Raw genomic sequence first — 26,344 nt, forward strand, 5'->3', positions numbered from 1 at the left:
TAAATCTGGTTTACAACTCTGCCTCTCCAATGAGTTCTGTTTATACATTAGTAAATATTTAAGTTCTTATTGCTGATGTTTGTGGACTTCATCTTGTAGAGATGCAACACATCAAAAATAATTCTCTCATAGCATGAAAAGACAAAAACTATGCTGTCAATAGTCTTCAAGTACTAAGATCATACAGCAATTCTTCATTATCTGTAAATATGAAATAGCAGCTTTGAACTCAACCTGACTTATCTTCTGTGGCTCAAGCCAAGGACCAGACTGCTTTGTTTTTGAATTCTGTGCACAATTTTTCCCACTGTACATTCAATGTATTTAAAAAAATCCCCAGTTCCCTTTGCCCTGACTTGGCTTCTTTTTTTTAGCTTATTTGGGACTTCTACATTAGCTTTGGTGCTGCTCTTTGACTTTAGCAATACTTTGGAACTGTTACATTTGCTTTAGTGATTCTCTTTGACTATAGCCTTTCTTTGAGACTGCTACATTTGATTTGGTGATGCTATTTGACTTTAGGGCTTCCTTGGGACTGCAACATTTGCTTTGGTGTTGCTCTTTGACTTTAGCAACACTTTAGGACTACTATACATGCCTTGCTGGTGTTCTTTGATGTTAGCACTTCTTTGGGACTCTTACATAAGCTTTGGTGTTTCTTTAAGTCTTCTACATTTGCTTTGGTGTTGCCCTTTGACTTGAGCGCTTCTTTGGAACCACTACATTTGCTTTGATGTTACTCATTGATGTTGGTGCTTCTTTGGGATGCTTTTTGACTTCAGGGCTTTTTAGGGACTGCTACATTTGCTTTGCTGTTGCCGTTTGACTTTAGCACTTCTTTTGGGACCACTACATTTTCTTTGGTGTTAGCATTTCTTTGGGACCACTACATTCGCTTTGGTGATGCTCTTTAACTTTAGGGCTTCTTCAGGACTGCTACATTTGCTTGATTGATGCTCTTTGACTTTAGCACTTCTTTGGAACTGCTACATTTGCTTTGGTGATGCTCTTTAACTTTAGATCTTCTTTGGGACTGCTGCATTTATTTGGGTGATGCCCTTTGACTTTAGGGATTCTTTGGAACTGCTACATTCGCTTTGGTGATGCTCTTTGACTTTAGGGCTTCTTTGGGAGTGCTGCATTTGCTTTGGTGTTACTCTTTGAATTTAGCAACTACAACTTCTGCTTGCTTCTTTGTCGTTTCATTCTCCTTTTTACATAAGTCTGAGTCTTATCTGCATTCTGCCTGTTTCAGAAATATAGCTTTAAATCCTTTTAACTCCTGTTGCAGAGTTATGATAGTCTGTAGGAATGTCTATCCTAGTCCTTTGCTGCTCAGCTTAATTGCAGACTTAATTCTGAATTCATCACTTTCAGACAGACAAATCTCCACAAACACCTTAGAATTTTTGATGAGCTACCCAAAATCACTTTTATCATTACCAAACTTGACAGTGATACAGATATTTATACAAAGTAGTGGCATTCCTATTCCTACATAGGTAAATACAGAGGCTTGGTTGGCCCTAGTAAAGCCAAATATCATGGGAAGTTTAAGAACAAAACACCCTAGTGGCTCATCAGTTTAAACGAACTTTATAACAAGAGAAAAAAAAGTTTCTTAAATTAGACAACAGATCTAAAAGTCCTCATTTTAAGAGTGTATCAAAAATGTATGGAACTAAAAGCTACTATCAGGTATAGTAAGGTTACTCATGAACTTATTATAATCTTTGGCTTTAGATGTTAATTTAAGTCCTACAGTTACATACGAAAAAAAAAAAAAAACACTCAGCAGCGTTCTGAACATATCCAAACTGTCAGCAGCAACTCAGACCCGGCAGACCTAGCAAATATATTAGCAGACAAATTGAGTGAAAACTTTACCACTGAAACAATTATCTTAATTGCACAAATTTCAAAATCTCTTACACCTCTCCTAACACCACCAAGGAACACGTACTTAAAGTGCCCTTTAAAACCAAAAATACTACTTCTATGGGGCCTGATAAATGTATTGAATGCCTAATACAACAGGGCCTAACATGCCTTTGAGGAGTTTCTCCTTAAACTGTTTTAACCTGACCTTTTAACTATAGGATTTATTCCCATTACAGTGATGATGCCATTACACAGATCAACTCTATAATGGGATCTATGATACTATAGATCTATTAGCCTGACTAGTCTGATTTGCAAAGACAGGGAACACATCATATCTGAACTCATAAGCTATTATATCAAAAATATCATTAGGCCAGACTCGTATCAGTGTGGTTTTCTCAAAGGCAGATCCTGCCTATTCAGTGAAGTTTACTTCTTTTCAAAGATCACACAGGCTGCAGATATAGTGGTCATTCTATTCAAACAGCTTATGTTGGCCTGTGGGTCTATATGACAGTATCGAATGGACTAAATACCGAATGCTATTTAGTCGATCTGATACTGTCGAAATGGCAAAATAGCGAAGTCACGGAACATCGAATTTTTCCCAGGGAAAAAATTTGGTGGGCCGTCTTCGGGACTTTGTCATTTCCTCCACTATGGTGCGATCTCAGAGTTGGTATATTTAAGTAGGGGGGGTGCAGGGGGGCACAGCCCCCCACATCGGGGAGTGGGGGGGGAAAGCCCCCCACTTAAATTTGTCTTTACGTTTATTTTTTACGGAGCAGCAAATTTTTTCGCTTGGAAAAAATTTGCTGTTCCATTTGTTTGATATTTTGTTGTTTAGATATTATCGGTACGATGAAATTAGTGTTCACTATTTTCATCTTACGATAATATAATATAGACGCGGGTCTGTTGACATGATACTCCGTGCCGACATCATAAAAAAAGTTTAGTGCTTTAAAAGTAAATCATTATGTTGTAGGGTAGATAGCCAACTGGCTGAAAGGTAGAAACCACATAGTTAAGGTGGGAGGTACCTCCTTAGAAAGTGTGAAGTTAACTAGTAGAACACTTCAGGGCTAAATCATCCTTTTCTGTATCTACTTCTGTGATCATCAGATTGTGAATCAGGAGCTTTGGTTAACTAAATCTGCAGATGACTATCTGGGTGTTTTTGTCAAATCTCCCACTGATACCCATTAATCACAACAGGAACTAACCCTAATTAAAGTGGTATATGGACTTAGGGCTAAAATAAACACAAAAAAAGTGTTATGACTCTCACATTTGGCAAACAACACTTTCCTTCAATATACAGTATAGATAATGCCCCACTCCAAAATGGTAATGTAGTCACAGATCTTGGAACCTGGATTGATAATTCCATTTTATTCAACTACTTTGCAACAGCCGTTGTCAGAATATACCTCTATTTAGTACAACGAATATCTAAAGGCATACTGTTCAGGTTAAAAAGAAGTTATCATACCTCTTTTTTCAGCCCTAATCAGATCAATTATTGAACACACTTCTCCCTTTGGGATTACCCTTTCGGGACCTATAAAGCATTTTGAAAGGCCCCAAAGGTTCCTAACTAAAGGAACTGCTGGCCTACTCCCCCTGCTCTACCAGGAAAGGCTTGAAAGCACTTATCACTTTACTCAGCTTATTTTAGACTCTTGCAGGGTGATCTATGCCTTCATTTCCACATAATCAAGGATCTCATACGCCTTGATCTCTTGTATCTTCTGAAGACAAATAGCTCCAACACCACCAGAAGTACAGACGTAATTTTCCACCAGTGGATAAATAAAATGTGCTGGAAATAAAAATATATAACTCAGTGCCTACCTCATCTCTGTTACAAACTTCCCATGCAAGTTAAACAAAGTGACATCCTAGCATAATACATCTCAAACTTGGATAGGTACCAATACATTTAGGCAAATTAGAAAAAAGTCTGGTATTTTCAAGACGTAAATGGTGTTGTAACTCAATTGGCATACATTGCCTATGATCCTACTTGATAAATTTGCCTATTTGCTTCTTGTTGTTACCAGTATGACTACAGCATTGTCTTCTGCATCTGTTCCTTGTTGTGCAGCAAAGCACTGAATTATGGTCTCTGTTGTTTTCTTCAGACTTGTAGTTGTTTAACCTGTTACAGGAGATCAGGTTTGAACAGATTAGACAATTGTCTACAAGTCCACAGTTTTTCCATATAACGTTAACAAGTATATCTCTGTGTACAGCTTCTTTATCTAAAGTTTATGAGGACCTGTAGGTTCACAATGCTTAAAAATATTACTGGAGTGGGGTATCACAGCAAGCTGTCTTAACTACATGCATCCTCCACAGTATGCAATGAATTAATAATTGACTTGTCATCAACATGTCAAAAGACTTAATTCTTAGAAGCAAGAAATGTATTTACTAGATAGAATAAACTTTAACAACAAAGACAGGACACACACTGATCAAATAAAATACCATGGTCTATCTGCAGTTTGTTAAACAAACACAACAGTTCTCCACCAGTCTGACTTCTTATTTGAAATGTATAGGTTCATAGGTACTTACTAGGATATTAATCCATGAGGATCTTTAGACGTTTAGCCCTGCACTCCAAGAAATTTTTAACTTATATAATTTAAGTATGAATAACCCAGAGCTGGCAGGCAGGACATTTACATGCTACCCCTATCCATAAGTAACAAGGGTATTTAAACTAGGGGAACCTTGCAGTTTCCCATCCATTCATCCAGATTACATTTGAACAGAGTAAGGGAAGTACCTTATGTGGAGAGGGGAGACAATTTCAAAGACTAGGTATTTTCTGTGGTAACATCCATCTCCCCAACATGTTCTACCTATGTTGTAGAAGAGTTAATGATCTCTTTACAGGATAGGGTCTATTGAGACTCTATAGAAGAGACAGAGATTGTCCCTCAGTAGCCTGTGTGATACCAAGAAGAGGGACAAGGCTTTGAGACAGTCAGACTAGATTTTACAATTTAGGCCATTGATGTTTTTAGTGAGAAATGGTTGTGGTCATCCAAGTTGTGTTACGTGTCTGGACAGGTACATACTGAAAGCGGGCATTAAACTCCATGATCAGCCCAATAAGTGCCAAATGCAGTGGAATGATCACATTGCTACACCTGGACATCACACCTTTACTAATAAGCTGTGTAATGAAAAAGGACATTCTTACAAAAGTGGAGACATGATGATTGAAGGATAAATTGTTGTCCACATATGCCTCCAGGTTCCTAATTACTGACAGATTTTTTGGGGGGTATTGTCTATATAACAGTTAAAGGGTACATCATGCTTATCAAAGAAGACTTGTATATTTTCTGACATCTAGTTTTAGTCCATGCTTATGACACCAGCTATTTTTTTTTTTTTTGGGGGGGGGGGGTTATCCTCTGGAGAGTTTATGAAGACACCAAGTTTACAGTCATCTGCAAACCTGGCCAGCCATAAACCCTTAACATTATCTCTGACTTCCAAAAAGTAAATGCCAAAGTGGAAGGGCCCAAGGACTGAACCCTGGGGTACACCATCAGTGACAGTTTTTTTGGAGGAGGTAGAGCAGCCTACTTTAATTTTCTGGATTGTATTTATGAGCCAATTGGACAGCCAATGAGTTACAAAGAGATAAGTATTTACCTGGGAAAATTTTATCAACAATTGTTTTAATGACCATTTCAATATTTCCTTATATATTAATTCCATAATTATCTTCTCTAGAGCCTTACAGATGAGACTGTTCAGACTTATCTGTTTTTAATTACCTAGGTCTTTTGACACCCCACCTTTATGCACTGGTGAAAAAAAACCTTTTTGGTGGCTCTTACTGAATAGCCTGTGTAGATATTTGTCAGGTTTTGTCTCAGGCTGGCTAGTATGCAGCTTGATATGTTTACTGGCACCATAGAAGCAGTGTTCTTGGCCTTGAAAAATGCTTTGGAAACCTGCTCTTGGGAAGATTGGGCAGGAGGGTGTAAATGTGGGTATGTCACCTGGCAATATGGGAGAGGGTGAAGATATAGCTAAATGTATCCACTACTAGACTGGTTATGTCTTCAGAGTTTAAGTATGTGACATCATTTACTAGTATTTCTGTGCAATGCTAGGTATTGTTTCTACAGTTTCTAACACAATTAAAGCAGACCTTATAGTTGTCTTTTGCCTAGTGTGGCTATTTTTACCTCATAGCCAGCTCTGTGGAGGTCCTCGTTAAGTTTTGCAAACATGTTTTTGACATAATGAGAGTTATATTTACTATCATGTGCAATGAGTTTTTTCTTTTATTTTTGAGACTATTTATATTTAGGATCCACTATAGATTTTTATTTTAAACTTTGGCATTGTATTTGTGCAGAGCTGTAGTAACTACAGAGGGATAAAACTTATCAGTTACAGCCTGAAGTTATGGGAAAGAGTAGTGGAAGCTAGGTTAAGAAGGGAGGTGATGATTACTGATCAGCAGTAAGGGTTTCATGCCAGGAAAGAGCGCTACAGATGAAATGTTTGCTCATTGAGTGTTGATGGAGAAATAGAGAGAAGGTCAGAAGGAGTTGCATTGTGGCTTTGTGGACTTGCAGAAAGCATATGATAGGGTGCTAGAGAGGAGTTGTAGTACTGTATGAGGAAGTCGGGAGTGACAGAGAAGTATGCAAGCAGTGGTACAGGATATGTATGAGGGTGGTGTGACAGTGGTGAGGTCTGCAGTGGGAGTGAGAGATGTTTAAGGTGGAGGTGGGATTGCATCAAGGATCGGCTCTGAGCCCTTTCTTATTTGCAGTGGTGATGGACAGGTTGACAGACAAGATCAGACAGGATGCCCCATGGACTATGATGTTTGCAGATGACATTGTGATCTGTAGTGAAAGTAGAGACCAGTTTGAGGAGACCCTGGATAGGTGGAGATATGCTCTAGAGAGGAGAGGAATGAAGGTTAGCATGACTAAGACAGTATATATGTGTATGAATGAGAGGGAGGATAGAGGAATGGTGAGGATGCAGGGAGTAGAGTTGGCGAAGGTGAATGAGTTTAAGTACTTGGGATCAACAGTTCAGAGTAATGGTGAGTGTGGAAGAGAGGTGAAGAAGAGAGTAGAAAGCAGGGTGGAATGGGTAGAGAAGAATGGGTGGAGAAGAGAGTCAGAAGTGATTTATGACAGACGGGTACAAGTAAGAGTGAAAGGGAAGGTCTACAGGAGAGTAGTAAGACCAGCTATGTTGTATGGGTTGGAGATGGTGGCACTGACGGCAGGAGTCAGAGCTAGAAGTGGCAAAGTTAAAGATGTTAAGATTTGCACTGGGTGTGACAAGGATGGGCAGGATTAGGAATCAGAATATTAGAAGGTCAGCTCAGGTTGGATGGTTTAGAGACAAAGCCAGAGAGACAAGATTGCGTTAGTTTGGACATGTGCTGAGGAGGGATACTAATATATTTGGAAAAGGATGTTAAGGATGGAGATGACAGGTAAGAGGAAAAGGGAAAGGCCTAAGATGAGGTTTATGGATGCGGTGAAAGAGGACATGCAGGTGGTTGGTGTAACATAGCAAAGATGCACAGGACAGGAGGAAATGGAAACAGATGATCCGCTGTGGCAACCCCTAATGGGAACAGCCGAAAGAGAACAGAGATTTACTTCACAGCATGACAGATGCATCTATGCAGCTATTCACAGGTACACAGAACTTGACAGTGAATGATTACATATACACAGTGAAGTCATCAGGTCTGTAAGGGGTATTTGAATTTAGCCAGGTTATCACTCCATTTTAGTAGCCTTCTAATAATCTATAAACACTGATGCATTTGAATATGCTTCTGGCTTTAGTCTTATGGAGAACATGACTGTTTATGATCCAATTTGACTAAGAAGGATGTTATACTTGGTAAGGCAGAGAGTTATTCATATTAGTGAGAACCAAGTCTAGAACTCCAGAATTTTGTCACCCCTGGTTGGAAAGCAGACAAACTGGTCCACAGAGTTTACCTCGTAAAGCATGTATAAGCCTAGAGAGGAAGAGTAGTTGAAGTCCCCTAGTGTGTGGTTTAATGCACATGGAATCCATACTAGTCAGCTAGGAAATAAGGGCCAAGGAAGCAAGGAGGGGGTCCTGCAGTTATCTGTGATATGATAAGCAGCTTTGTTGATAAATTGGATGCAAAGGAGCTCTAGGTCATTATCCTAACAAGCCAGTAGGTAAAATTTTACTTTACATATATAGAGACACTGACACCTTAACTGTCATCATCTAGTGTGTTGGGCCTAACCACAAGGTAGATGTTGAAACCCTGTACTAATGGGGTGCTCTAAATGGTCTTGATCCTCATCTCCATGACAACGCATACAAATCAATGCATTCCAGGGTAAGCATTGCCAGTAGGAAGTGAATGTTTTTGCCGAGCCTCCTAGTGTTGAGCAGCAATAGCTTTATGTTATCCAGATTTTCTTTGGTTAACTTGGAAGCTTTTGTAGGCTGGAATTATCTAACAAAGGCACAAGGGGTTGGACATGGTTTTAGCCAATATAAAAAAAGTCTTGGGGAGATAGGAACAGGTCATCCCTGGCAAGGCAGTTAGGACCATCTCCTCGAATGTAGATAAATAATGTACTCCCTTTGAATGACAAAAGAAGCTTAGCCAATTGTTGAAGTCATTCATTTTTTGTTTGTACGTACTGCGGCATCATTGTTAGTGATGGTAAAATGCTGCTCATGGTTAGGTTCATACCTACCTTTGTCACAGCCGGATCCAGCACTAGGTGACTACGGCCTAAGGCCCACTGGCTTTGAGGACACCCCTTCTGGCTGGGAGGGGGCCTACTTGTTGAGGGGCTGTCATACTTACGTTTTTAAATTACAAAACAATATGCATTTTTGAGGTAATTCGTCTTGAATGCCTTCAGCATCTGCTTGCACACACTTGTTGTGTTTGTGTATGTTTCGTCGCACAGATCGTTCTTCCTTTACACACATGGAAATTAATGTTCCCTTCCTTCCAAGTACTACTGGGAATGCATGTACATCCTGGAAAAATCTGTGCTGCTGCTGCTTACAAGAAACAAAGCTTTATCTTCAGCAAGTGTGTGTGTGTGTGTGTGTGTGTGAGAAATGCCCCAAATAGGGGTAACCAGTGGTTAATTAATTTGTTGCGGCTCAAACCCTGTACCTTAAATAAAGAAAGCAAGAACCTGAATCCTCTACCCCAACCACCAAGATGTTAAAAAAAGCTGAGTTCAAGGATCTGAGTGCATAGCTCTCAACTGTCCAAAATTTTCTTCATATTTTAGGTCTCTTCCTCATAGAACATGTGGTTTTCTGGCAAATCAGTGAGGACTGAATTCCTCAAATAATAGCAGCAATTTAAGTTTCATACATGGTAACACAAAACCTTTAATTCTAGCAACTTTTGAATATTATACAAGCAATATTTAAAATTTGTCCCTATTTTTGTGCCTGTCCCCACATTTATTTTGGCTTTGTCCAGATTTCTTGTGCTACAAGGTTGAGAGGTATTCCTGTTTGCACTTAATTTTAAATCGTTTTTTTCTTAAAACTTGCATATTTTCTGTCCTTGACCTAGCACTCTTGTGTGGGGTCATTTACTGCACTGTTATAACTTGATATTACTTGTGAACCTCTGCTATCTCTGTAAAAAACAAAAACAAAAAAAAATCTTGCTTTTTTCCCAGTTTTTTGAGATTTAAAAAAGTTCAGTTACAGGCTTGCTGTTCCTGAACTGTTTGAAAGTTTCTGTGAGGCCATTTTTGCTTGGGCTGAAGGAGGGTCTCTGTGTTCATCAGTGGCAGTGACTAACATTGAGCAGCTTCCCTGCCCCCTGGAGTGGTGGTTACTGACTTGAAACTGTAGTTTTATTGGCCACTAGGGGTCATTTCCATAACTCCTTCATCTTCCTCTCTTAAAACCTAGTTGCCTCGTGGTTTGAGCGTCTTTTCAGGCTTGTTGGCTGTTGGTGAAGCACCCTCCAAGAGGAAAAAACGCTGAGAGAAGAAGGGAGCCACTTTTGAGATTTTAAGTATTTTTTCTCTGTTTATTTGCTAAGTTTTTCTGCATAGCTGCCTAGCTTGAGCATTTTCTGGCTTGTTAAACTTGATTTCTGTATTAGTAGCTGTATTTAGAGCACAACCAAAAGCTGTTTGCTGAATTTCCTGTTTGCACTTAATTTTAAATCGTTTTTTCTTAAAACTTGCATATTTTCTGTCCTTGACCTAGCACTCTTGTGTGGGGTCATTTACTGTACTGTTATAACTTGATATTACTTGTGAACCTCTGCTATCTCTGTAAAAAACAAAACAAAAAAAAAAATCTTGCTTTTTTCCCACTTTTCTGAGAGTTAAAAAAGTTCAGTTACAGGCTTGCTGTTCCTGAACTGTTTGAAAGTTTCTGTGAGGCCATTTTTGCTTGGGCTGAAGGAGGGTCTCTGTGTTCATCAGTGGCAGTGACTAACATTGAGCAGCTTCCCTGCCCCCCGGAGAGGTGGTTACTGACTTGAAACTGTAGTTTTATTGGCCACTAGGGGTCATTTCCATAACTCATTCATCTTCCTCTCTTAAAACCTAGTTGCCTCGTGGTTTGAGCGTCTTTTCAGGCTTGTTGGCTGTTGGTGAAGCACCCTCCAAGAGGCAAAAACGCTGAGAGAAGAAGGGAGCCACTTTTGAGATTTTAAGTATTTTTTCTCTGTTTATTTGCTAAGTTTTTCTGCATAGCTGCCTAGCTTGAGCATTTTCTGGCTTGTTAAACTTGATTTCTGTATTAGTAGCTGTATTTAGAGCACAACCAAAAGTTGTTTGCTGAATTTCCTGTTTGCACTTAATTTTAAATCGTTTTTTTCTTAAAACTTGCATATTTTCTGTCCTTGACCTAGCACTCTTGTGTGGGGTCATTTAATGCACTGTTATAACTTGATATTACTTGTGAACCTCTGCTATCTCTGTAAAAAACAAAAACAAAAAAAAATCTTGCTTTTTTCCCACTTTTCTGAGAGTTAAAAAGTTCAGTTACAGGCTTGCTGTTCCTGAACTGTTTGAAAGTTTCTGTGAGGCCATTTTTGCTTGGGCTGAAGGAGGGTCTCTGTGTTCATCAGTGGCAGTGACTAACATTGAGCAGCTTCCCTGCCCCCCGGAGAGGTGGTTACTGACTTGAAACTATAGTTTTATTGGCCACTAGGGGTCATTTCCATAACTCCTTCATTTGTCCTCAGAGGAGTGGTTTAAGGCAGTAACTTGTAGTTTATTGGCCATTTTGGGTCATTTCCTGTCTTTTCCAGCCCCCTGCTATAAAGCACGCTTTAGCGCTACCGTTGCACACTAGGGCAGCAGCGGTTAAGCAGGTTTAAACTATTCGGGCTACCTAAAGTCCACTCTTCAAATTTTCCCTTAAAACTACCTTCCTCGAACTATACTACTGATCTAATCAGCTTATCATATAATTAAAAAGATCATCTCTACTTGACTCCAAGTAGACTATTCCCTATCTGTTAAACGTAGCACTTGCTCCTACAGTACTTATTACCTTGATACGGCACTCTTGTCATAGATAGTACCCCAAAAAGGCAACCCCCATTTCTCGGTCACCCACGTCCCCCGGAATCTTTTAAAGTTTTTTGTCTATTCCTTCTAGCATGTCGAGGGATCAGTTGCTAGTGTCCTCTCCTGCTCAGCTGGTTAACCTGGGAATATTGAGGCAATGTTACAATTGCCTCATGTACACAGACAACCCTCTCCTCCTCCCACAAAACACAAATACATGCGAGAGATGCAACTATACGGCCAAACTGGAGGCTGAGCTCTCTCAACATAGGACTGGCAAGACCAGTCAGGAGGAGAAGGTTACCACACACACTATAGACCCAGTCTCACATAGTACCATTACAACCTCAAATCATACACATAAACACACAAAGACATACTCGGAGGCTCTAATCAAAAATCTACCAAAACAGCAGAGGCCACCAAAGCAGACACCCAAACAACCACCACCTCAGAACACAACACCTGCAACACATAGACCTCACAGTCAGAGTGTCAAACAGTCACAGCCCTTAAGGCCAAACACAATGCCAGACACACTAGTCATTGGTGACTCCATAGTCAGACACACTGACGTCCCGCTCACCAGACTGAGTAAGGAGAAGGTCACAGTAAGCTGCCTGTCAGGCGCTAGAATCCGCCACATAACGCAAGCACTCAGGTCTCTCAACAGCAGGTACAAATATGACTCAGTCATTGTCCACGCTGGTGTAAACGACCTGAGACGTACCTCCTTGGACTACATGAAAAGAGACATTGAGGAGCTCTCTGATTATGTAGCCCAGGCAGGTATGACCCTGACCTTGAGCAGTATCCTACCTTCACCAAGAATGATGCCACAATACAGAGATAAGATGATCAGCTTTAACAATTGGCTTAAACACTGGTGTCATTCAAAGGGGATCCAGTGTCTGTCTGCCTGGGATGACATGCTGGACAAGCCACGCTGCTTCGCAAGGGACGGCTTGCACCTGTCACCCTGGGATTCCGGATATTGGCAAAGGCTCTTGCCACCCCCATAGTGCCTTTTTTAGGCAAGGCTCAAATTCTAAACCTACCACCCTAGAACACAAAAAAGGAAAAAAACTAAGGGTAATGCTGCTCAATGCCAGAAGTCTAAATCTCAAAATGCACGCACTCGAGGTCCTTCTCAGTATGGAGAACATCGATGTCTGTGCTGTGACAGAAACCTGGTTCAAGGCTCCTGAGAGCACCCCAGCGCTATCAGGTTTTACCTCATATCATGCGTTCCGGCCCCAAAATCCGGACAATACCAAGAAAGGAGGGGGGTATCCATATTCATCAAGGACACCCACACCTCAAGACTGGTGGCAATGCACGATGCATCGGAGACCATCCAGGTGCAATTAACCATAGGCAAGACTGCTCTGCAAATTGTAGCATGTTACAGGCCACCCTCACAAACTCAGGAACCTCACATGGCCTTCCTGAAAACACTAGAGGGGATAAATGTATCACCAAACACCATCATACTAGGTGACTTCAATTACCCTAATATAGACTGGGAACACTACTCAAGCCCAAACACCCTAGCCCAAAAGTTCCTGGAATTCATAAACTCAAATGCCATGGAACAACTAGTCACCATCCCCACAAGAGGAGATAACATACTTGATCTCATCATCACGAACATGGGAGCACAATGTTCAACACCGGAGGTGTACCCCTCACTGGTGAGATCAGACCACAAACTAATCTCGCTGGAGGTCCTCATCCTACCCCCACCTGAAATAAAAAAGACCACAGTAAAGAACTTCTCAAAAGCCGACTTCACACTTCTAAAGACTAGTGTGGTCTCCTTTAAGGCCCCCGAGCCGGCGGAAAACAGTACTCAAGCCGCTGAATCACTTACAAATGCCTTCTACCAGCACCTGCAGGACTGCATGGATAAGGCAATCCCAAGCAAAACAAAGACTCTTTGTACCAAAGGCAAGCGTCCAGTCTGGTGGACCCCAGCCATAAACAAACTCTACAACAAAAGGAGGAAGCTACTACAAGATAGAGCAAAATCCTTAAAAGGTAAGACACCCTTGATCACTATAAGTAAAAAACTAAGAGCTCTCATAAAATCATCCAAAGCAAATTTCGAGAGAAAAATAGCTAAAGACTCAAAAGACAATCATAAGGCCTTCTTTAGCTATGTTAGAAACCTAGGAGGAACTCCCAGATATGCTCAGAGCTAGTTCAAAATGATGTGAAGATTACTGATCCTACAGACATTGCCAACATACTGGCTGACAGGTTCAGTGCAAACTTCTCCACCCCCCTCCCCCCCAAAAGGAGAGATATCTATACCAAACGATTGCAGCCCCCCAAACATCTCCAGCGCCCAAGTGAGAACTGCTCTCTCCAAACCAAAAGACACAGCATCCATGGGACCTGATGGTGTCCCCGGCTGTGTGCTCCATGAACTCAATGAGGAATTAAACCCACAGCTAGGACAGCTGTTTAATCAAAGTCTTACCTCTGGATACGTACGCAGGGAGTGGCGCACTGCAACTGTGGTACCACTTCACAAAGGTGGTGCCTCCACCGAACCTGGAAATTACCGGCCCATTAGCTTGACAAGCCTTATCTGCAAAGCCATGGAGAGGATCATAATGGACCTCATAAATAAAGACATAGGGAATTTGCAGACTTTGGATCCAACCCAGTTTGGCTTTGTCAAAGGCAGATCATGCCTTTTAAACTTGGTTGACTTTTTCAAACAGTCACCAAAGCCATTGATGAGGGAAAGGCAGTCCATACAGCCTACCTCGATCTGGCTAAGGCCTTCGATACAATACCCCACTCGGGTATCATTGAAAAACTCATCAGCTTAAATGTCAACCCATACATCACAAGATGGGTTGCAAACTGGCTGAGTGACAGAACCCACAGGGTCAGAGTTGCTGGCGCCATGTCAGACTCAAAGCCTGTCACAAGTGGTGTCCCACAGGGCTCAGTCCTGGGCCCACTCTTGTTTGGCATCTACTTTTCCAGTACAAGCAAACACAGGAGGGTTATGGCTGACAAAGTTTGCAGATGACTGCAAACTGGGCGCCATAGTAGAAAACACATCTGATACAGATATCCTTCAGAAGGGTCTCACAGAAACGGATAACTGGTGCCAGAGCCACGGCCTAAAGTTAAATGCCAAAAATGCATAGTCATACCCTTCGGGAAAAACAAGGTTACCCCTAGCTACCAAATAGGTGGCAATCCACTGAGCACAGAAGAAGTTATCAGGGACCTGGGGACCCAGGTTGATAGTAGTCTGTCATTCGACACCCATGTAGCTAAAGTAGTTAGGAAGACCTTCTACATTGCCCACCTTATCATGAAGGGATTCTCATCTAGATCAAGGGAGGTCATAGTCTCCCTTTACTCATCACTCATCAGACCAATGATTGAGTACAATGCCCCATTCGGAATGTATCTGACCCGACACTTGCAGCAGCTGGAGAGGCCACAAAAGTTCCTCACCAAAAGGATAAAGGGTCTCAAAAATCTGTCCTATGCTGCCCGACTGAAAGAACTCCAGCTCTATTCAGTCGCTTACCGCTTGCTCAGAGGTGACCTTTGCCTAACATACAAGGCCATGTCAAACCCAGATTTGATGAATATGCTTCACCTCAAAAAATCTAGATCCATCAGAGCCACAAGGGCGGGAGACTTAAACCTTGACACGGCTATTAATAGGATGTGCTGGAGGGATAAATTCATCACCAAAGCCATTGATGAGGGAAAGGCAGTCCATACAGCCTACCTCGATCTGGCTAAGGCCTTCGATACAATACCCCACTCGGGTATCATTGAAAAACTCATCAGCTTAAATGTAAACCCATACATCACAAGATGGGTTGCAAACTGGCTAAGTGACAGAACCCACAGGGTCAGAGTTGCTGGAGCCATGTCAGACTCAAAGCCTGTCACAAGTGGTGTCCCACAGGGCTCAGTCCTGGGTCCACTCTTGTTCGGCATCTACTTTTCTGAAGTACAAGCAAACACAGGAGGGTTATGGCTGAGAAAGTTTGCAGATGACTGCAAACTGGGCGCCATAGTCGAAAACACATCTGACACAGATATCCTTCAGAAGGGCCTCACAGAAACGGATAACTGGTGCCAGAGCCATGGCCTAAAGTTAAATGCCAAGAAATGCATAGTCATACCCTTCGGGAAAAACAAGGTTACCCCTAGCTACCATATAGGTGGCAATCCACTGAGCACAGAAGAAGTCATCAGGGATCTGGGGACCCAGGTTGACAGTAGCCTTCGCTTGACACTCATGTTGCTAAAGTAGTTAGGAAAACCTTCTACATTGCCCACCTGATCATGAAGGGATTCACATCTAGATCAAGGGAGGTCATCGTCCCCTGTACTCATCACTCATTAGACCTATGATTGAGTACAATGCCCCATTCGGAATGTATCTGACCCAACACCTGCAGCAGCTGGAAAGGCCCCAAAAGTTCCTCACCAAAAGGATAAAGGGTCTCAAAAATATGTCTTATGCTGCCCGACTGAAAGAACTCCAGCTCTATTCAGTCTCATACCGCTTGCTCAGAGGTGACCTGTGCCTGACATATAAGGCCATGTCAAACCCTGATTTGATGAATATGCTTCACCTCAAAAAATCTAGATCCCTCGAACCACAAGGGCGGGAGACTTAAACCTTGACACGGTTATTAATAGAACGTGCTGGAGGGACAGATTCATCACCCAGAGACTCCCTATGCTGTGGAACAAAATCCCGGTACATGTGAGGCAGAGCACCTCGCTGGCCTTGTTCAAGAGAAATCTTGACCAATGGATGGGAGATCACAGATATACCCCAGGGATTACCTCAGTGTCACTGCTCGACAGAGGCACAGCAAAATAATGGGTATAGTTCCCCATACTAAAGGGGTGGCGTAAGCCACAAAACGATGGGCTAGGCTTGTAAATGCCCTCGGGCAGATAGCCTAGTATGAACCTATGAACCTATAAGAAATGGAGAGTTTTATGGAAAGGGAAGTTTAGTGCTGCTCATGAAAAGTGTTTTCAATGTGCAACTGTTGTTTAGCAAATGGTATTACTACTGTGCTAAAGAATTTAAAAGCATGGTTAGTAGCTTAACAGGTAACATACTTGCTTTTGATGCAGAAGTCTGTGGATTCTACTCCCACAGCATGTAGAGGGATTGCTGTCACTGTGTTGTAATTTAAGGGGGGGGTGGGGTGCTGCACTCCTGAGTATGTCTACCTTTGGAGGAGATGCCTAGTAACTATGAACCTGTTGTCAATTATGCCATACATTCCCTATTACAATATTACCAGCTTACCATTTATTTAATGGAACATAAGCAATTTATTCTTCAAGGGCATCGGACACTGAATTTGTAGATGAAACTGAAATATAAAGTTGTTGCTAGCAATCTCTTCATTAGTTACAGATCTCTAATGTGGAATTTTTCTGTCAACTTTTACATCTGTAGAGACTGTGTATGCTAACTGATATTGGTGAATTGTAACAACAGAAGTTTGAGTAGACTTTTACTGATGAAATGTTTTCAACTGGGCAATTTTGTCATTATTGGCTCATACACTTTGTTTCATTGCTTACTGGAAAAATACTCAAAACTACAAATTTAAAACACGCTCTAATAAGTGGTGCTGCATTATACAAGGAATATAATTTAATAGAATCAGGAAGGTGAATCAAAGAACATGTGTATGCATGGTCTTAAAAATGTGTGCAAGGTGCCTATGATTTGAAAACAGCCCAAAGGTAAACTTAATCCACCTCTGGCCAGATGCATTTTCTTTGAATGTGGGTTTCAATGTTGTTTCAATGAATGTGAGTTTCAAGGGCAGAGATATTTTAATGTTAAGTCTGTTTTCATTGTGAGAGTGTATTGCTCTGTTTAGCAAATGTCTATCAGTGTTTGTGCTATAAAATTTTGAAATAAAAGTTTTAAAATAAATCCAAATAATCATTGCAGAAGTAAAGCAGAAAACGTTATGCACATGAAGATGTTTAAGCAGTGTTTATGCTAACTAGGGAGAAACAGCCAAGTTATGGGGCTCTGGAATGGCTGTGGGGGGGGGGGGCTGATCCATTACCCTGCCTAGGGCCCCATTTGACCATGATCTGGCTCTGACCTTGGTCACATATTCTGAGAGGTCAATCATGTCTCTTTCCATACCTTCCAGGGAGGTACGCCTCAAGTTGTTTACTCCAACATGCATTATGACTGTCTTATGTGTACTTAAGGTGCATGGATTTGAGGGCACTCTGGAAATACTCTTCATACAATAGAATGGTCAAGGTACAATGAAGTGCACTGGAAATGTTGTCACTTGGAACATGAAAAAATATTAATGGGAATAGACATATATGTATTCTGTGTATCTAAAATTGCCAAATAAGCATGCTGAAGCAGCAAAGGTACCAATGAAGAACATTCTGAGTTTGTTCATTTTATTAATTTAATCTTGGAAATCTCCAACAGATGTTACTGTTTAGGATGAGTTCAAGTCCCACCATTGTTAAAACTTCTTCCATATACCTTAGCAAATCAAAAATGTAGAGCTCTGAACTGATATTATGCAAAATATCTGTAACTGAGGCACTTGACAAGGAACCACAGCCAAATGTGATTGGTGTCTGTCACACATGGAACCTTAGGACCAGCTGGCAAACACTAGCTGTGAGACAAGCCATTGACAGTTAAAGAAAGCAGTCCTCCATGGAATGCTAGATGTTGGAGGGGGTTGTCTCTGGATTTTGCCAAAAGACAGTGGTCCAATGAAGTCAGCAACTGGAGCTGTCATGGAGATCTTGGAGGAGATCAGCAAGGCCATGAAAATGGTTTTTACTCGGTCGCAGAAGTTGTGAAAAACTATCTCATAATTCAGGAGGACAGGGTAGGAAAACACTGGAAAAATGTTCATCTCAAATGGGAGAAGATTATGAAAGTAGAAGGAACAATTTCAGGAACTCAGACATCCTGCATGTCCCTTCCCATTTAAGGGGAATGTTTTAGAAATAGGTAAGAGTATGCCCCTTTTTTACCTTCCTGTAGACAAAGCCACTGTCGAAGATCTGTTTCAAAATTTTGGAGGTGCTGGATAGCACAGCGATATCATGTTTAAAGTGCAATCGTAATTCTGCATGTAAGACAGGACAATACTTCTAGGACTGTCAAATGGGATTGTTTTCCCTATTTTGACTACAAAGGGAGCACAATGAGATATTCTAATTTTAAAGGTTTAATGTTCCTTACCATCACTAAGAAAGTATTTGAATGGTTAATAGAAAGGAGTGCTACGTGTGGCCATCAGATAGCTGATAAAGTGATAAAAGAGAACACAGATTCCTTTCACATCATCAAAAATAGGTCAAGTTTTTATCTTTGCAATAATTACATTGAGGTTATCAAGTGTAGTTGACATGAGTTTTGCCAACATGTACTCTGGTTAAATGCTGTGTACCATTAAGCACTTCTGCGATTGATTCCCACAGCCCCCTCTGCCTCCTGCATGACATTGAGCCTGATACACAGCCAGACACATTTACCATGTTGCCACTGAAAAGGATATAAAAGTCAGTCATATTTAACGTAGTTAAATATTGTATAGATATATATCACACCTCTCTCTAATTTTATACATACTGTGTGTATCTATATATTTATATATATATATATATATATATATATATATATATATATATATATATATATATATATATATATATATATATACATACAAACATACATACAGACATATGTATCTATATATATATATATATATATATATATATATATATATATATATAGGGAGAGAGAGAGAGAGACACAGAATGTGTGTGCATCTGCGTCTGTATATTGGAAAGTCAACTAACTACAATGTCACCTTATAGCAGATCGAGACAAACAACTGCTCACATAATCGAGTATACGCAACATTGAAAATCAGAATGTCAACAACGTGTGCGAGCAGACAACCCAGTATTTCTGCTTTATAAAAATAGACACCTGTACTAATAATTTTTACAGGGCATCAAATCTCTCTACTCCCCCCACAATCCCTGCTAATTATATAAGCCATCTCCAAGATCAGACAATCCCAAGGACTGGTGATCTCAAACACATGATTGATGATATGTGATGTAATTACATGGGAATGTTGTGGACAATGTTGGTCTTATAGCTGTAACGTTTTTCATATACACTGGTGTCCATTTATTCCTAAAAACACATACACAACATGCATGCCCTGATAGACTCATGTTTCACAGCAGGACTTAGATTGGCTTAAAAAATGAGTTATTCACAGGGATGTAGGTCCAGTTCTCCCATACTCCACATTCTGAAGAAACAGGAGTAGTTAAGTCTGCCTTGATGATACAGCCTTCGAGAAAAATGCAAATTGACATACAGGATGTGATCTTCATATATATAATATGCAAAGCTATGCACACATCTCTCTGATAAAATACATACATGCATGTACACACTCATAACTCATGCACACATATTCATATTTAGAAGTGCATAGGTCATTCAGCAATGTATACCCTCTAATAATCATCCCAGTTTAGCCTTCTGCTATTAGTCTCTATCACAGATTCAGCCAAAATATATCCAACTAGCACTATAAATCAACAATTTTCTAAATTATTACAAGTACTCTTTTTATGAATTATTGATTCTCAACAATCAGAATGACACAATGACTATATTGTTAAACCAAAAAGTGTCATCTGCTTTGACCAAAACAGGTTTGACTGAATATGTATCATCTTCTTCTTTCGGCTTTTTCCCTGTTAGCGGTTGCCACAGCAGATCACCTGTCCGCTCATGATTGGCAGTGGAGTTTTACAGTGTCGAGTTGCCAGCCCGGCGCCCAACCTTCCACCAAAGGCGCACACACACAAACTCACACCTAGGGCCAATTTAGAATGTCCAATCCACCTACAGCATTTGTTTGGGATGTGGGAGGAAACCTACGCGACCACAGGGAGGACATGCAGACTCCGCACAGAAGGCACCCCAGCCAAGGATCAAACCAGGTAACCTCTTGCTGTGAGGCGACAACGCTAACCACTGCACCACCGTGGCCACCCATGTTTTCCCCAAATGGCAATGCTTAACTTTAATCCAACAGTTTCTCTCTCTTCCAATGTTCTGACATATACTGGTATTCAAAATACCTTATAAATCCTTCATGTTAATCATATTGGCAATTTTGAAACTAAAATGGGCCATAACTGAAAAGGGGTCAGCATACCAACTTTAAATACTAAAAAACAAAATCAATCAATAAGTACAGAAATAATGAAGAGACCCATTTAATGGTATCCAGTATGCTAACAACTTTAAACAATGGACACAAGCAGGTAAAATAATTTCTTATATGACATCTACATATAAGCTCATCTTTTGAATCTTTATGTAACAGTGGTCTACACAGATCCAGCAAAACAGAATTCCCATTCCCATTATGTTTTCACTTAATCAACCTTAAATATTTCCATTTTTTCATTCTCCACCTCTACTCATTCTTTTCTTTTATTAAATGATTACTGTAAACATCATTATGTATGGTTGAAGAACAAATGGTCTATATTTGGATACTGTAAGCCATAGTTCTGTGGTCATATGCAATGAGTTCTTACTAAACTGTGATAGTTTTGCATGAACTTCAACTTTAAAAACATGTTGTGGAAAGGTAAAAATACATACGCATGCTACCAATTCACATGGCACAAGTTAGCCCTAACCGGGTGCACCTTCACTGAAAATCGTAGAAGGTAGCATAACATTCCCACATATCATATGCAATCTGTTAATGTGTTTGTGAATGGATTAGAAAATTCACCTCGAGTGAATTTCTTAAAACCAGTTTAAGACCACCATAAAAACAGTTAAAATTAGAGACCTGATCATATTTCTTTGTTGCAGATGGAACTTTACTGTTTTGATGTACTATAACTTACAGACAGAAAAAAAAAGTGTAGGAGCACACAGTGTTTCAAAACATTGAAAGATAATAGGGCAGTAGGCAGAAAAGTAGTGCACATATTTGTTTTTAATGAACAGCTGTTAGACAATTCACTCTATCACATATGTATGTATGTATATATATATATATTTATATATATATATATATATATATATATATATATATATATATGTGTGTGTGTGTGTGTGTGTGTGTAGGTGGGGCAGTGTGAAGCATCATACAGCTTTTAAAATAAAGGAAATGCTTCAAACTGTTCTGGGTGGCTGCTACGTATGAAATAATGAGAGACAAGGATCTTAGTACAAGCATGATGCTAACTTCTCTATGAAAACGGAAAAACACACTTGTGATGAAACTCACTACAGCATCCACAACCACCACCATGGAACTTCATTGAGAAATGGTAGCATTTTAAGAGCTCAAAAACACTTTATGCTGCTAAATAAGAGGATGGACTGAAGTGTTTCAAAGTTAATCTATAAGAGATGCACTCAGCTTTTAGTCACTGTGCTGCAGTCTTATAAGCTGTAAAATGCTTCACGTTCCAAACTTGTAAAGAATCTGTGCAGCTGAAGCTCCGTGTGCTATAAAAAATTATGACAGGGCTGACAATCATAAACGCTGCTAAAAGTTCATTTGCTCTTGAAATTGAGAAACTCATCTTTTGAGCTTCATTCTTAAGGTAAATTTCTTGAATCTATTTCTCAGACATATATGGTGCCTTCTCCCTGAACCTCTGAAAAGGAGCCTTTAGGCATTTGGACTGTGCAAGTAATAACATGTAAATAGTAAATGTAAAAAGAGCTTAACTGATCAGACACTAGAGAGAGACACAGATAGCTATTCAGGCCTCAAACATGTTATTACATAAATAATAGCAACATAATGTATGATAGCTCTTTGTCTGATGCATACTTACATAGCCACAAACATAACACATAAACACTGTTGCATTTACTTAAATTTAAGTATTTTTTTCCCTTGCTGTGTTTTTTGAGTCGTGCTTGGGAAATGCTGGCCATAGTAAGACTTTAGTTAATGTGGCATGGAGTTTGGGCTGTGAGTTCACTTTTATACAGTACCCCCTTTGGATACATAAACATCCAGTGGCATTTGTTGATTATCCATGTCGATGTTCCAAAAAAAAAAAAAATATATATATATATATATATATATATATATATATATATATATATATATATATCCAGTGTGCTGAACAGTTACAACCTCATCAACCTTAAACACTGACAACAAAGGACTGCAAAATAAAATAAAATTCCTTTAGTGATCCATTAACCCTGCCACTAACGTCAAATATAATTTGAATAGTGGTAGTGTTACAGAAAGTGCTCTTCAAAGATAAGGTGTTACAGTGGGGTTAGAGCCAGAGTTAGGGTTTTCATGCATTAGTAAGGTGAGTCTGAGGGGGTTTTGGTCTACCCCACTGTTCTGAAATTTTCTACAGCTTGTTTGAATTAAATGCTTTCCCTCCATTTTAGCAGCATAATTTCTCTTTAGATTTATTCTGTTTTCAGAGGAAAGTTCTCCTTGTTGTTCAGTAGTTTTAAGATGTGCATACATATGTTGAATGAGTTGACTCTTATGCCTGCAAGAGTCAATCCAGTGGTCCGGAATCTGATTAACACATGTAGACAGTAGCCTTACCTTTGACCACACCATGGTGAGGAAATCCTTGTATGTTGCACAACTGATAAGGAATGTCATGGGATCTAGGTCCAAAGTGGTCATTATCCCACTGTTCTTGCCCCTATTAGACCAATCATAGAGCACAGTGCTCTTTTTGGTATGTACCTGACAAGGCATATACAGCAACGAGAGCAACCTCAGAGGTTCTTTACAAAACGAGTGCAAGGTGTAACAAATTTGCCTTATGCAGAGCACCTTTAAGCTCTTTCCCTATATTCAGTCTTCTGTATCTTGCTGAGGGGTGTTCTATGCCTGGCTTACAATACATCTGCATATTCCACACGTATGAATCACTTATGAATCTCTTACATATTCATAAGTCAAAAGTACCAGAAATGCAATGTACAGGGACTTGAATTTTTTCTGTGACTTAAACAGAACATGCGAGAGAGAAAGATGTGTCCCAGAGATTGCCCCTGGTAGGGAACAGGCTTCCCATCTGTGTGAAGCTGAGTTCAACTATTACCCAGTTTAAGGGCAACCTAAACCAGTGGATGGGGAATAAGAAATTTACACTAGGCCTGACACCCATGCCCCTTATGGACAGAGGTAGCTTATAAATGTCTGGCCCTCATTGTCCTTTCAGAAAAACTTGACTGGGCTTGGAAAGGTCCCCCAGGTGGTTAGCCTAGTAACAATCTGTGAATCTATTTAATTCATTGTGATGCCCCAGCACTGGCCCAGTAACCAAGGAGCCTCAATCATCGCCACTGGCAACAGTGGGGAACATACACACTGGAAGGATTACAAGTACACACATAGTACAGTGCAATTTCCCATAACAGCACACAGAGATCACAGACAGTCTGGAGCTGGTTTCTCCCTCTTTTTCCAGATCCCCAATAAGACACCTCTCTGGCACAGCTATAGGGTTGAGATCTCAGGTGAGTGGCCAAACAAAGATCTCCAGTACCCTCTCTGTCCAGCTAGTGCTCCGTGCCCCTGCCCAAGTAGCTGACACACACACTCTTTGAGATTAGATTTATACACACACACCTTGGAAAGGTTGGCACAGGCTCACTAGCTATGCTCCTTCTGCCCAGACAATAATGTAGTTTCCAGTGCCATCAACCACTACTTATCAGATACTTTAAGGCCCTTTGCAAAGGGTGTGTAATGCTACTATTAATTCAAATGGTAGTCTGACCAAGAGCAAGGCTATTTAGGAGTGGCCTGAACAGTGTCACCAAATAGATATGCAAGTACTCTAAGAGCTTAAATAGCTCTAAACAGACCAGTCACAATTAAAAGGTTTAAATATATTTAATAATAATTAATAAAATAACAAGACAATACTCAGTGTGTAAGTGATTACTTCAGAGTTCAATATCACAGGAAATATTTAAAACACCATTGCAGGACAGTCTCAGATAAAGAAAACATCTAAGCTACACCTTACTATATTCTTATCAGAGTCTGTAAGTGTTACTGTGCCCTAAAAACATAAGGCAAGTGCAGATGTGGCGATGAGTGGATATTCTTGTTAAGTCAAAGACAAAATACAAAATGCAGTTTCCTTCTGAGAGAGTTCTTAAATTAATATCAAGTATTACTGCTGGTTTAGCTTTGATGACATAACTGTTTGTCACCTGACTTTAGTTCCCTAGCTAAACCCCCATTGCCAGAAACTATCAGCAATTGAACATCTCCCTGTGAAAAATACACATCTCTCAGATCTTTGCAACTGCTGGAAGATGTAAAACAATAAAACACTTGCAAAACACAGAGTGTCTTCTAATGTAGACATCCTGTCTCCTGTTGACTGAAACCGAAAGATAACTTTTTTAGCACAATGGTAAAATAACATAATTTCAACTATTTTTCTTGAAGTTCTGCAAGTTAACCCTCTAGGTTCTAGTTTGCACTGTTAAAAATATATACATTTACACAACTGCAATAGTTTATATAGATTTCTGTTCTAAGCCAGCAGGGCATGCTGTGGTTACATTTTAGCTCTTTTCATAACGTACAGTTCTAACACAAGCATCTTACATAAAGCATGCTGGCATTCACAAATGACGCATAATGACATTCAAATTCTAGACAGCTGGGCTGGCAATATCACCTTCTGTCACACTTCTATATAAATCATCTTAATATTCACTAATTACATATAATTATTTACAAAATTCCAGATAGCTGGGATGGCAGTATAACATTCATTTTGTAAAATTACAGTCTGTCTTGTTTTGGAAGCTTTGTGTTCAGAGCACAGAAGTAAATTTTGTTTCAGCAAAGAAAGGGAAAACTGCACCTGCATTGCAGGGATTAATCTGTGTATGACATTGATATTTTTTGTGCTTTATTAGATGAGCATAGGATATTTATTTTATAAGCTAAGTATGCAAGACATCTGGGCAGTGCAGTGGTTAACATTGTCCCCTTACAGCAAGAGGTTCTCTGGTTCAATTCTTGGCTGGGGGGTGCCTTCTGTGTATACTCTGAATATCCTCCCTGCATTCATGTGGTTTTCCACCGTGTATTCCGGTTTCCTCCCACATTCCAAAGACATGCTTCTGGAGTGTTTCTCCCCAGGCCTCTGCTGAAAATAGGCTCTGTCCTAGTCTGACTTCCTCAGTCAACAAATGTTAAATAAATAAATAAAAATTAATAGTTTTGACTGCATGCAAAAAAAAAAAAAAAAAAAGCATTGCATGTGCATTTGCATGTGAACGGTTATTCAGGAAATAATTTTTCATAAGAGGTTTTCCATAAAGTTTCTCTGGTAATATATTTTCAGTTTAATTTGCACTTTATAAGGATGTCCCACTAATCTGCAAATCATTGTCAGTGTGCTCCCAACCATCTGTCATGCTCTTTGTTATAGTTATTGTTGCTTAGTGCCATTTTTAGGCAATGTCTTGAAGTCAAAACTTCCAACATGACTGTTGGGCACCCTATTCAACCTAAGCTTGAGTACCGGTTTTGTCTCAGCTGAGTGGAGGATGGCCACCATCATCCCTCTGTACAAAGGTGGAGCATCCACCGATCCAGACAGTTATAGACCTATCAGCCCAACTAGCCTGATTTGGATTTGCAAGGCTATGGAACGCATTATCATGGACCACATTAACAAGGACATCGGCAACCTCCAAACACTTGATCCCACACAGCTTGGTTTTGTCAAAGGGAGATCATGCCTGTTAAATTTGGTAGACTAGA

The 26,344-nt window shown here is 40.1% G+C and overlaps 1 protein-coding gene across 3 annotated transcripts in view; it reads right to left on the bottom strand.

The window, feature by feature from the left end:
- FYB2 (FYN binding protein 2) overlaps positions 1-26,344 on the bottom strand; it is a 1,416,888-nt gene that overhangs the window by 214,209 nt on the left and 1,176,335 nt on the right. For 2 of the 3 annotated variants that reach the window (XM_044085512.1, XM_044085511.1), the window contains one exon: positions 21,243-21,247. The exons of the other annotated variant lie outside the window; for it this stretch is intronic. In XM_044085512.1, the coding sequence (XP_043941447.1) occupies positions 21,243-21,247 (5 nt within the window). The remainder of the gene's footprint in view (positions 1-21,242; positions 21,248-26,344) is intronic. 3 annotated transcript variants of the gene reach the window in all.

The sequence above is a fragment of the Protopterus annectens genome, chromosome 10.part0 (assembly GCF_019279795.1).
Source record: "Protopterus annectens isolate FY-2018-M chromosome 10.part0, PAN1.0, whole genome shotgun sequence".
Taxonomy (NCBI): domain Eukaryota; kingdom Metazoa; phylum Chordata; order Ceratodontiformes; family Protopteridae; genus Protopterus; species Protopterus annectens.